Source organism: Pelodiscus sinensis, chromosome 8 (genome assembly GCF_049634645.1).
Source record: "Pelodiscus sinensis isolate JC-2024 chromosome 8, ASM4963464v1, whole genome shotgun sequence".
Lineage (NCBI taxonomy): Eukaryota > Metazoa > Chordata > Testudines > Trionychidae > Pelodiscus > Pelodiscus sinensis.
In genome coordinates, this window is record NC_134718.1 from 49,860,739 (window position 1) to 49,874,511 (window position 13,773).

At 39.8% G+C, this 13,773-nt stretch overlaps 1 protein-coding gene across 8 annotated transcripts in view; it reads right to left on the bottom strand.

Annotated features, from left to right (window-relative positions):
- The window catches only part of MGMT (O-6-methylguanine-DNA methyltransferase), a 325,802-nt gene that overhangs the window by 243,986 nt on the left and 68,043 nt on the right, over window positions 1-13,773 (bottom strand). For all 8 annotated transcript variants that reach the window (XM_075935258.1, XM_075935256.1, XM_075935257.1 and 5 more), the window contains one exon: window positions 13,142-13,281. In XM_075935258.1, coding sequence (XP_075791373.1) covers window positions 13,142-13,281 — 140 coding nt within the window. The remainder of the gene's footprint in view (window positions 1-13,141; window positions 13,282-13,773) is intronic.

Genomic DNA, 13,773 nt, shown 5'->3' on the forward strand with positions numbered 1-13,773 from the left:
GCCTGAGGCAGAGGTGCTCTGCCCCGGGCTTCCTGGAATCAGCCGCTGATCAGTTTCAGCAGCAGCTGACTTGGGGACGCCTGGGGTTCTTAAGTTGAATCTGTATGTAAGTCGGAACTGGCGTCCAGATTCAGCCTGTTGAAACTGATCAGCCGCTGATTCTAGGAAGCCCGGGGCAGAGCAACTCTGCCTCGGGCTTCCTGTAGTCAGCCGCTGGTCAGTTTCAGCAGCAGCTGAATCTGGACGCCAGTTCCGACTTACATACAGATTCAACTTAAGAACAAACCTATAGTCCCTATCTTGTACGTAACCTGGGGACTGCCTGTGGGTATGTGGGTATATGGACAGTGGGTAAATAAGTGGATATTTAAATTTTGAATCTAAACCATGATATCTAAACTAGTCAAATCTCACCAGTGTCACAGGATAAATATTGTTACTAGACAAGATAATGCACACAGATTCAACAGAATATAAGAAATAAGTGTGGTGGTTTGTCTTATCAAGTAGAAATACAGAAACAATGTTTACATAAATGCACAAACATACATTTGTGAGTTTACAAATACCCAAACATATGAGCATCACTAATAGCTTACCCACAAACTGACTTTTTTAACAGTCCTTATAAACTGGAACCTAGAAATTTGGTATTTATTGATATGGCAGGCACTGGTTGGAAAGCACTTATCTAGCTGGCTACCACCCAGCAAGTCTGCAAGAACCTGAGACAGGCTCCATGCCTGTCTGCTGGACTGGCTACTTCACACGGTTCTGCTCCAGCACAGGGAAGAGGAAAGGAGGCAGCTTCACTAGCTACCCCTGCCTCCAACAAAACTTCTCAGCTCCCATTGGCTGGAAACCGACCAATGGGAGCTGAGGGATTTTGCTAGGGGGCAGGAACTGTTACCTTGGAGAAACCAACCCAGAGTTACACTGATTTATTCAATGCCACTATTGGATCAAGTGAGAACTGAACTCCTTCACACATGTACACACACACACACACACACACATCCATACACTCAGACACTCATGCATTCATATACTTATGCATCCTACGAGTTGCACAAAGACAGCAGAAGAAGCCAAGCATGGTGGGTCTGCCTGTAGTCACCAGTCTGGGCCGGCGAACTGATCATATGGCCCATGATCTTCATGCTCTGTTCTCTTTACTGTGCTGGGTGACCTTTGTTATGTAAACTCAGTTCTTTCTCTGTGTCTGTCACCAAGAGGCCCACCCAGATCTCATTCTCCTCATTCATATTCATTTCTTCTTCTCATCTTTACTGTACCTCCATTTCTTGCCTTTTTCATGTGCAAACAATGATTAGATCAGACTCCACGTAGACCCTAGCTCCAGATCTGTCGCCTTATGGCTCATATCAAGAAAGGCATAGACATTACCCTATTCACACTCTCTCTCCTTTCACGCTCACCCACCAACTCCCTTGTCACAGAATAGAATGTTACAGAGCTTAAAGCTTGTCAGTTACAAAGCTTGCAAAAAGTTGCAGAACTTGAAACTTTACATGAAAGTTACAGAAAGTTACATGGCTTATAATAACAAAGTTATGCAGCTCACAATGACTGAAACCTACATGACTTAGAACTGAGAGTTACATGACTTACAATAGCAGGGAGTTCTACAAAACTGAGTCACATAGCAGAGAGTTACATATCAAGTCATATGACTTATAATAACTGAAAGCTACATGACTTACAATTCAAAAAGTTGCATGTCTTACATCCACATTATACTGGATTGGGCGGAGGATTTACACAACAGGGACTGAGTGCAATGCTTCCCCATCCCTCTCCAACATCCACAGCATCCAGTAGTGTGAGCTGCTGTGTAATAAAGGTGCTGGCGATGTTGCTGCAGGCTGTATCCAGCAGCTTGGTGGGCCGGATCTGGCAAAGCTAGTCACCTCTTGCTCACGCATGCCCAAAGGGCAGACTGCTATTAACATTATACGTATAAATGTAGCTCCTCTCTCTCTGTGTGGTCAACATGTTTACAAAATACATTTGAGAACCTGTAGTATGCAGGACAAGGTGTGGTTTCTGTAATGTACTTATTATATTCCTGTATAATATACTCCTCCTGAGCCAATTTTAAACGAAGTTCTGCGGAATCTTCACAAGGAAGAACAAAAGTAGGTGAAATTCAGACTTCTACAGATTGCTACAAATTCAGATTCAGGTTCATCCAAAAGTTTGCTAAAGATAACAAATCAGGCCCAGTTTTAATGTAGCTGAGCCAACACATGGCTTTAGATAAAAACAAGAATCCAAACAGTGGCTTCATATAGATTCATTCAAAAACCAAGCCAAACTTGGCAGATTTCTGCTGCAGTTTGCTTTAAGTTCTCAGAATCATTTAACCCCAGATATCCAAGTGAAACTCAGGAATATGAACATCAAGCAAAAATATGTTCCCAATAGCCCCTGAAAAAAGAAGCCTCAGAGATTGGTACAGCTCTGGTAATGAAGGAGATATATAAGCCCGGATGGAAGAAAAATGCGTATGTTTCATAAAGGGTTTACAAAGGCTTTTTGAACAGCTACATTGTATTTATTGAAAAACATGTAATCAATTTAGACAAGCTAACAGTAGAATATTCAAAATAAAATGGGGAAAAATGTATTCAAAAGCAAAATGAATCATTGTTAAAGAAAAGTATCACCCATCCAAAGTTAGGAAACTGCATTTGACACCCTGAAGTAGGGACTGAATGCCTAATTTTCAAAGATGATATGAATGAGAGGTGGGGAGGGGGGAGAGAAAAATCAGACTAGAGAGAGAACACAATATGATGGAATGTTTCTAGGTGGTTTAAAAACAATTATCACAGCACACAAAAAATACGCACAAGAATCAGTTCCTGAAGATCTTATACAAGTAAGACTAACTCATTTAATGGGAGTTAAGCACATGTAAACTCTTCAGACGGGGTCAAAAATGACAATTAAGTGAACCTGATTAATTATTACAATGAAGCTTACTCAGATTAGGGACTGATTCCAGCAAGGGTGAGGCTAGAGAGGTTAGCAAAAGGCAAGATGGGTCTCTTAGGGCACTTCTTCACTTGCCATGCTGGGGGTCGACCTTCTGGCATTCGATTTAATGGATCTAGTTAAGACCTGAAAATCAAAAGCTGAGGACAGCTCCGGCCAGCGCCTGTACTCCTTGCAGAAGCAAGCAGTAAGGGATGCCAATGGGAGTGTTTGCTCCCATCAGCCTCCCACTGTGGGGATGCTGCGTCCAGCTCAGTTTAAGGTAAGCCGATGCCAGCTACAAATTCTATATAGTTAGTGTAGTATACCTTAACCCAATCTTCTGGGTCTAGTGTAGATCTGGCCTTACAAAAATCAACATATATCAGAATAAAACTTGACCAGTGAATACAAAATTTAGAATCTAACAGTATTATGAATATTTCTAGAACTGTGGTAAATGCAGCTGACTTACATGGTGAGGTCATAAGATATTGCATGGAGAAAAACAAACAAATCCAGAATCCTAAAGTTAAGTCCTGGCAAGTGAAACAATAGATCCTTTTAAATTCATCTAATGTAGGAAAGACAAACCATGTTGTGGCTTTTGCTGACAGTACATTTTTGAGATTGGCCATGAGTGTTTGGGCAGAGAAAAACTGGTGCCTCTATCTGACAAATTGTTTTTCAATAATGCTAACTTGTAACAACTACCACCGAGTTCAGCTGGGCTACCCCGTTACAATTTTGAAAATTCTGGCTTCTAGAATACAATGCTTCCTGTATTAGAAATACTATCCTGTGGAAAATTATGTCTTCCCTTACTGAGACCTTCCCCCAGACAATTTATGAATAAAAATAATGGTTTTCATGTAATTTTACAGGAAGGTCAAAATGGGGGTAGAGAATAGTGGTAGTCTTCCTAACTCTGCCCTCAAAATAAGCTCCACCCATGGGAGTCATCAAAATGAGACTCTTCTCTCACTAGATTATGCAGCTTTTCTAAGTTTGGGTATATACACATCCTTCTCCCTTACTGAGCTTTGACTATACCTGTGGACTCTTCTTGGACTCCTTCTTGGGAAAAAAAACTAAGTGGTAGTACTCTCCAAAATGTGATCAAAATCCCAGTAAGTTGTGTGGTACACAGAATGAAATAGTTAACAATATTGACATTTAAATTACCAGCATCACTGAGTATCTGATTTAATGCTTGGCAGATAAATGGAGCAAATCACACATCTCAGATCTACTGTTCTACTACTATTCTAGTAGATTCACATAAGCCTCCTGGCACCGGTTACTTCTGTGCACATGTGTGCGTGTATACACAACATTTGGAGTACAAGACAGGAATTGGAGAAATGCCAGTATACGATACTGCCATGGACTTATGTTAAAAAAAATTAACTTTTAAAATTGTCATTTCACCTACAACAAACCTCTCTTGCATATTAGAAACACAGGGATTGCTAAACTGAATCATTCCCATGGTCTATCCAATACAGTACCCTGTCTCTAACAGCAACAATGGCAAACAAGGGACTATAGAATAAGTAGCAAGAAGCCTCAGAGCAGGCAGATATAGGATCATCTGCCTCCCAGAAGATTATATTCTTAGCACCCAGTAGATAGATATTTGATTAGTCCACGAAGAATGAGATTTTATATCCATTCTATTTTTAAGTATTTACTAAGCTATGGGGAAGTCTAGACTACAGGCTTTTGTCGACAGAGGCTTTGTCGACAGATACTGTCAACAAAGATTCTGTCGACAAAGAGCATCTAGACTACATCCAGTTCTGTCAACAAAGCAAGCCGCTTTGTCAACATGAGAGTGAGACACAAAGGACAGTGCAGATGCAATAACGCCTTCTGTCGACAGAACTCTGCCGACAAAAGGCATTATTCCTCGTAGAATGAGTTTTACTGCCGTCGACAGAACTCGGCAGTAGTGTAGACAAAGGTATAGTTTTGTCGATAAATGTCCACTTTTGTCGACAAAACCCTGTAGTCTAGACACATCCTATCTGAATATTCTTGTTATTCATCTAAAAAGTCCAGCCCCTCTTTGAATCATGCTAAGCTCTTAGCTGTAGCAACATCCTGTGATAATGAGTTCCACAGTTTACTTACGTGTTATGCGAAAAGAGTATTTCATTTTATAAGTTTTGAATTTGCCACCTTTCAATTTAACTAAATGTCCCCTTGTTCTTCTATTATGAGCAAGAACAAGAATTTTTCTTTTTAATTCCTATTGTGCAGGAGTAAATGTGCACATCCTTCCTCAGGTGTATTGTGATGCGAATAAATGACCTTATTAAAATTAAACCTACCATTGCCCTGGCTTTGGTTCTCAGGGACATGCATTCAATTTGTATATTCCCTTTACCCTGAGTGCTCAGGGTTTCTATAAACTCTGACAGCACACACTGTTCCCTCACCCAGAGCCACAGACCAAGAACACACAGTATCTCCTTTCCAGGTCATGGATATTCTCCTGAGAAGACGTAGTCCCAGACTTTCTAGAGGTCCCAGTGGCTGCTATGGCAGATAAAACAGTGCACAGGATCCAAATCTGATGTGAAGGCACAAGACTGCTGAAAGCATGTCTACACTAAAATGGGGATTTATGACTGCAGCTTTTGTAAACATAGCTGAGCTAACTTTGATTTAAGACTGAGGCATAGGCTAGTCCCGCCCACCTGAAACCCAGGGTACATATGAGTGGCCACTACCCATGCTGTCATAGTTTCACTGCTATACTGAGCCTTTTTACAGAAGGGAGAAATTCCTCTCCTGCTCCATATTATGTTGTTGAGGCAACAGGACTTCAGGATACAATCCTTTCAGTGTTCTTTTCCGCTAGAAATCCTAGGAAGAAGATAACCTAGAAAAAAATATTACAAGCTTGCAAAAGATAGGTATGTAACAACACAATGAGCTATGTATTTGCATACCACAAATACAGCCAAACTTGCCATCTTGAAACGGATGGTGGTAAAATACCGCATAAAGAAGCTGAGAATTATCAATGTGGTAGCACTCATCAAAATCTTGGGCCAAATTCCACCTATCTTACTGAAATGAGTAGTACTACATTGAGTGCAGAAAAACAAGATTTGACACCTTGAATTAACCTTTTTAATCGGTTTTTCATGTTAACATGCATTAGCGTTTTTAAACATATCAAAAATTAATAAAAATGGTACAACATCTTTTTATGGTTATAGCAGTTTGTCCTGTGGTGTGTGTTAAAATGCTAGCATGGTCTGGAACTCTACTAAACCAATCAGATTGTAGGTTTTTTACTTTCCACTTTATATACACAATCATAAATGAGTAGTAATGAATGCCACATTATTAATGACTCAGATGGCTCAGCATGTAAGACTGTATTTTCCAATCACATGCTGGCAGCTTTTTCACACCATAAGTTTACTTCAACACATATTATTTTGCTTTCCCTTAAGTTTCCTAAAATCCAACAGCTGCAACAACCTTAGTACACTGCATTAACAAATTTGCAGGCTACATAACCAGGACTGCTTGTTAAATGGTCTACCTGTAGTAGCTATGTGACCCATTAAAATTTTTCATGAAGAGAAAAGGGAATTCCGTTAAGAAAGAAAACTGGCTTCTTTCTTTGCCATACTAACTAAACTAAAAACCTGTCCTATCATCTTTTTATGTATTATTAAAGGATGTCACAAGTACAATTCTCTATTAACTACAATGAAAATTTACCTTTCCAGCTGAGGAACAGGAAGGTGAAAAATATGAAAATGACAATCATCACAGATTTAGAATGCAAACAAAACAAAACAAAAAAGAATAGAAATTTCACAGTTTCACTGGGTGGTTAAAGGCAGATTTATAAAAACAATTTGGCAACAAGTTTGTCCTAAAGACAAAAGTGAACAGTATTGTACACTTAAATATTTCACCTACGCTTTCCCTCCTTCCTCTTGACTCACACAAAAATGACAGTCAGTAGTCTAAAACAAAAATTTGTATGTATTAAATGGGAGTAAGACAACTAAATGAACTGATACCATTACAAAGACTTACATATTTTATGTGTACTTTTTGTTCCCAGGAGGAAAATTATTTTAAACTAAATAAAGTGTAAACTATACAGGTACAGTAGAAAGACACCATATTATTAAATGAAAACCTAGGCTTTATCTTACATGTACTTTGTTCCATTTTACAACTTTGAAATAGACGTATTTCACCTAACTTAAGTAATACACTACTTGCGTTTATTATCAATATATAGCATTCCACAATCATTTATATGTTCTATATACATAAAACTCTTAATTTCTCAGTACTGCTAAAACTTTAGCTGAAAACAGCGTATTACACACATGCAGCGTATGGTTTTCAATCACTAAAAACTTTTTCTAAACCCAATTTCTGTAGACATATCAAATTGTTCATCCTGAGAGATTGTGAATACAATTCTTATTGCACGGCCACCAGTTATACATCAGAACTATTCCAGAATCTGTCTGTAACTTCATGTTTAAAGAATAAAAAAGTCAAAACTGTTTGAGTTAGGGATTCTGACGGGGCAGATGTGCCCTGCACTGAAAGGGAGGAAGGAGGCAAAGACTCTGTGGAAGTCCCGCCCTTTTTCCCCAGACTGAGCATGCTCCAACTGCTGAAGCTGTATAAAATCCAGTGGTGCAGCTCAGTCTGGGCAGACCGCCAGCAGGGAAGGAGCTCAGGCCAGAGCTCCCGAGCAGTCCCTGCTGCCACAGCAGCTGCCCCAGCTGCAGCCGCTGCAGAAACAGCACCCCCTGCAGAAACAGCACCCCAAGAGCCGCAGCTCAAGCAGCCGCCGGAACCCCAGCAAAAGCCCCGACCAGGGAGGTCTTCTTCATGAGTTGGATTCATTGAGCAACACCCTGAGAAGGGGGCGACACCAGGGATGGTAGGAAGTGACCCAAAGAAGAGGCTTGTCCATCCAGGAGCTCAGCACGTTTCGGTGGGACGTCCACTGCGAACAGGGCCCTGGGTTGGGACCCGGTGGAACGGGAGGGCCCGGGTCCCCCTACCTCCCTGCTCCGTAACAATTGTCTCCCTGACAGTCGGGGGGAGACTCACCACGGGTGTAGGCCTCCAGGCCAGACAGCCTTCCAGAGTGAGACCATACTACTTTTTGGACTAGGTCTGCAGGGCCGTATTCCCCCTGAATGAGTGGACAGTAATTTTGGCTAGGCCTCTTGGGCTGAATTTACCCTAAAAGGAGGGAACTGAACTTTGGGACCAGACCCATAGGCCTGTCTTTATTGTAAAAGTAGGGAATTGTAGGCTGGGGACCACACGCCTCATTTGAAAAAAGGACCTCGATCCTAGAGTTGCCAGGTGTCTGGTTTTGAACCGGACAGTCCAGTATTTGAGCTTTCTATTCAGGAAACAATTGAAAAAATATAAATGTCCGGTGATGAATATAAATGAGATGTGATGTAATGTCAAGTGTGTCTGGTATTTTTGTTGAAACCATCTGGCAACCCTACTTGATCCTGCCTTTGAGGGAAACCTCCTCCTTCCTCCAACCATTGCAGGGATCTGGCCCCCAACAGATATGTTAAATTCAGTTTAATCACCTAATAGATCTGGTAGAAGACATAAGTTGATTTGCTAATGGGTAAAGATTTTGACTAATTTCAGCAATAGTACAGCAAAGAAATCCCAAACAATCTCAATCATAAGGTCATCTTCATCAAATGAATACATTCCATTAATTTTAAACTGGATTGCAAGCCAAAGGAATTTCTTCAAGGAGTACTCAAACTTGCACTCTCTAGGAAAGTGTTTCTTAAACTGTGTTCCGTGGCATACCAGTGTGCTGCGAGACAGTCAGAGGTGTGCTGTAGAAAACAACAGAATTCAAAATGGCCACCTTTAAAGGGGCAGGTGACCCCCCCCAACCAAAAATCCTTGGTGTTCCTCATAAAAAAATTGTTTAGTGTTTCTCGATCTTTAAGCAACACTGCTCTAGGGTGTTTCCTAATATCACAAATGCATTGCATATTTTTGTCAGTTTGCCTGCATCAGTGGCTTCAGGTGAACACACCTTCAATGTGTTAAACTAGGAAAAGAATTATTACTGTTCAACTATGGGACAAGAATGTTTGAATGGGCTTGCGCTTAATATCAACTGTGACGTTGCACAAAATAAATTTCGGCAACAATTAGCGCATTTTGCACAGAAAAAGGCTAGAAACGCATTTGTTAAATAACAAATATTCAGATTGTGTCTTGCTTCTTTTTTTTTGGAGCCTTATTTTGTTTTCCTGTTTCATCATTTTTATTATGGCTAGGGACCTCAAAAGCTGGAATAGGCCTAGGCCTCTCTGGACCTCAGAAAGGGCCTGGTAGTTTCCTCTTTTAATCTGCCTTTTACGCTTTTCTCCTTAAATTTTACTATGAGACATCACAGAGTAAATTGTAATCTTAGACGATTAATTTCACAGCATTTTAAAAGTTGTAAAACACAGCAAAAGACCCACATACAAATTGTGGCACTGAGTAGGCATCCTTAACAGATTTTCTAAACTACCAGATTTGTTTAACAGACTCCAAGTCCTAAGTATTAATATATATTTCAAGGGTTTACTTATTTTTATTGTAAAAAAAGCTAAAATCTATATTGATTGTAACATGCAACTCTACATGAAAAATCTCAACAACTGTGGAGTAGAATACCAATATTTATTACCACACTTGTGTTCATTATGGTTCTCTCTGACAGGGGTCCATTAAAATCAATTTTTATGTTTCTTATGTATTTTTTTCATCTAATGCTCTTGCCATTGTGTTTATTAGCCAGTTAAGAGAAACACTGGGCACTGTTGTTTTGCTTTTATTTTGTTCTGTCAAAAATAATGAGACCAGAGATTTTAACAACTATTCACTATCAATGAGTGGAGGAGATTAAATGTTACATTTCAGCAAAAGCATTTAAGGACAGCTTTAAAATTTTTAGATCTTTACAGTCAGAAAAATATATCTGAGTCCAAGTCCTCCCCTGCCTCTTCATTTTTTTTAAAATAAGAGGTTTTTTACAGGAAGTAACGATAAGAAAGAAATTTTGCTTGCCATTCCTTGTCCCCCAGAGCTACTAGCATGTGAGCTAAATGCTAACAATGTATATTTCTCTTTCAAAACAAAACTTTAAAGAGCTTTATAAAAGTACTTTATAAAAGTACTAATTACTGAAGCCACACAACATGTATGGAATAGGAAAGCTTTCTTAATTCCTATTTTAAATATGAGATATCTATACCATGGAGATGAAGTGATATGTCCCACATCGCAAAGTAAATCAGAAAGCTGGAAAGAGAACCCAAATCTTTGGACTGCTAACCCTGTCTCTTCAGTCACAAGATCATTCTTTCCCAATTAGTACAACCATGTACTGACTGTACAATGTGAAATACATTAAAAGTGTAACAGAGAAGGACCAACTACTCTCAGAAGTTAGTTACGGTGTGAAGTAGAAACATTAAAAAAAAAAGCCACAGACACTCTACATTTTGGGATTTTAGTCATGGGGCCTTATTTTCAAGTTGCAGATTATAGCCTAATTCATTGTCTACAGTCTGCTTTGTCTTTTATATAAATTCAGTTTTAAAAGATGCACCAAAACAAACCTGGATTCTTATAATCCCAGGTGAGATAAAATGGAATTTGTGCCGAGCTGGAACTGACTTGGATAAACATAAAATAGTCTGGTAGCACTACCAGACTATTTGTTGTTTTTTAAGTTTATCCTGTACAGACTAACTCAGCTATCCCCTGAAGCTTTTGATAAACATGTTAGACGGGTGCTGGAGTATTTGGATTAAAGACAAACACAAATATATTCTAGTTCTCAGTTTCAAACTAATATAGCTATTGTGCATACACATGATTTATAAAGTAATATTAAACAAATATAAAAATGCATAAGGTCAATACAATTGCAAAAAAATAAAAATGGGGGGAAATACACAAATCAAAGGAGCATTTCAAAACAGAATGATATACAGAGAAAAATAAAACAATGAAGTTAAGAAGAGGAAAAAAGTGAACCAGATACAGACCTTTCAGGAAAACAGATACCACACACATGTGGATGAAAGCAAAGGCTGCAACTTTATTAATTGACTGAACTACTTGGCAATACAGGAAGTCCCCGTGTTACGCGGATCCGACTTATGTCGGATCCGCACTTACGAACGGGGCTTTTCTCGCCCCGGAGCTCGGGGGCGGCGGGACCGCCCAGAGCGCAGCGGTCCTGCCACCGCGTCCTCCGGAGTGAGAAAAGCTGCTCCAGGTCTCCCTGGTGTGCTGGGGGGGACTCCCCAGCACAGCAGGGAGACCCGAGCAAAGCCGCACAGGCGGGGGACCCTGCCGCCTGTGCGGCTTTGCTCCTGGGCAAAGGAGCAAAGCCGCACGGGCAGCGGGGTCCCGCCGCCTGTGCGGCTTTGCTCGGGTCTCCCTGGTCTGCTGCAGGGGGAGGGGGCACAGCTAGTGCGCCCCCCCCCCAGCAGACCAGGCTTTTGTTGCAGGACGCCTGGGGTAGAGCAGCTGGGGTGCTGCCGGGTTGGTCCTGCTGGGACCTACCCGGCAATGCCCCAGCTGTTCTGTCCCAGGAGTCCAGATTCAGCCGCTGTTGAAACTGATCAGCGGCTGATTCCAGGAAGCCGGGGGCAGAGCAACTCTGCCTAGGGCTTCCTGTAGTCAGCCGCTGATCAGTTTCAGCAGCAGCTGAATCTGGAGCCAGTTCCGACTTACATACAAATTCAACTTAAGAACAAACCTATAGTCCCTATCTTGTACGTAACCCAGGGACTGCCTGTAATGATTCCTGCAAGACAAAGAGTACCTACACATCTTCTTTAGACCCATGCTGTATTAATCCAGGAAATGACTCCAACAGCCATAGGAAATGCACTCTGGACCCTAATGGTCATAAGAATGGTCAATCAAGTTTGAACTTAGGACTTGGAGTCACATACAAATTCTACCATTTGAGCTAAAAGAGTAACTGGTAGTAGTACTAGGCATCTTTTATATGTATCAGCATGTATATGTAGTACATCTTTTATATGTATCAGCACTTTAAAAGGGACCCAACATAAACTATACCATTGAGTTACACAATAAAATGCTGGGTTCTGGCTTCCTGAGACCTTTTTCTAGCTCTGAGAAAAAAGATGGGACAGTAGTCTAATCTGTGATTATGGTAGAAGCAGCACTGCCAAGCATATTTTGCACCTTTTTTTTTTTTTTTGCGACATACCACTACTAATGGGATAAGACTGAGACCAGTAAAGGACTGTTAAAGAAAATCCATTTAAGATACGCAATGCCAGCTCTGACAATTGTGTAGCTTGGGTTGATGTACCTTACATCGATTTTCTGGGGTTGCCCCACAACAGGAGGTTGATGTGAGAGTTTCTCCCATCTACTTCCCTTACTCCTTGTGACCACTATAGATGGGGCACCCTCAGCATTCAATTTAGCAGGTCCTAACCAGATAGATCACTGGAGCATCGATCTTCTGGTAAGTATAGACAAGCCTTTAGGCACATCATATTAGAGACTTGGTTTTACTCCCAAATAAGAGTGTAATACAGTTTTAGTATTAGGATTGCAAAAATACTAACAACAGTCTACAGAAGAGCTGAGTCTACACATCATCATCTCCTGGATACAGGCCAGTATTTTTATAAAGAGGTCCCTTTCTCTGTCTGTCTCTATCTCCAATATTTTTAATATATATTTTACTTCTAAGAGACAAGTCCCTTCAATTTTTAAGTTTTACTATTTCTCCAAAGAAGAAATTGAATTTAAATGAGGGCTCAAAATTTTAGCATTTTCTTGAGATAGAATTAGAGGTAGAAGAAACAATAAGAGACAGAAATGGATGGGACAGTAAATCAGTATCTTAGATCTGCCAATCCTTTGAGATAACTCAATGCTGATTTTGATTGTAAAATGGAAATGATTGTATTTCCAATTATACAGCTAAATATAAACAATTACGCAGTTACTTTTTAGTGCTGGTTTCAATCTGAGAATTCTGTATTCTGTACAATGTACTGTACTTATGCACAAAATCAATAGGACACAAACTTACCTGTTCTGTAGCAGAGCATTTTCCTGAAGTTGTATTTCATGTACACCTTTTCCACATCCAGATATTTCAATTCTTCCCACAGGGCTGTTCAGTATTACATGCATCTTCTTACACTGAGATTTTCCATCTTTTAAAGAAACCTGTTCACAAGGGAATAATAAATTTGTAAATTGTGTGAATATTTTCCCTAAGGAGCCTGCATCTCAACAATTTGTAACTTTAAGCATATTTTGTGCAGTTTTGCAAAAATAATTTCTTTTAGGGAGAAAAAGCCTAATGTAAACCAAAAAAATCAAGAATACATACTACTTAAATTTACTCAAATTATATGCTCTATTTTTATAATTCACAGTACACCTGAGTAATGTGGCATTCAGTCTGTTTTGAAAAGCCAACATTAAATAACATTTGCATTAAAATAATAAAAAAAGTTAAGCAACTAAGCACTGACCTTTACCAAAAAAAAAAAAAAATCACATGAAATAGCAATTTTATAGTTGATTTGTTAGTGAACACCTAAAGAAAAAGTTTTTTTTATATTGATTTCAAAGAGATTATTATGACAATAAAGTATATTCACTGGTTTACAGTAGCAATATTATGTGAATAATAACTGCAGAAGCACATATGGA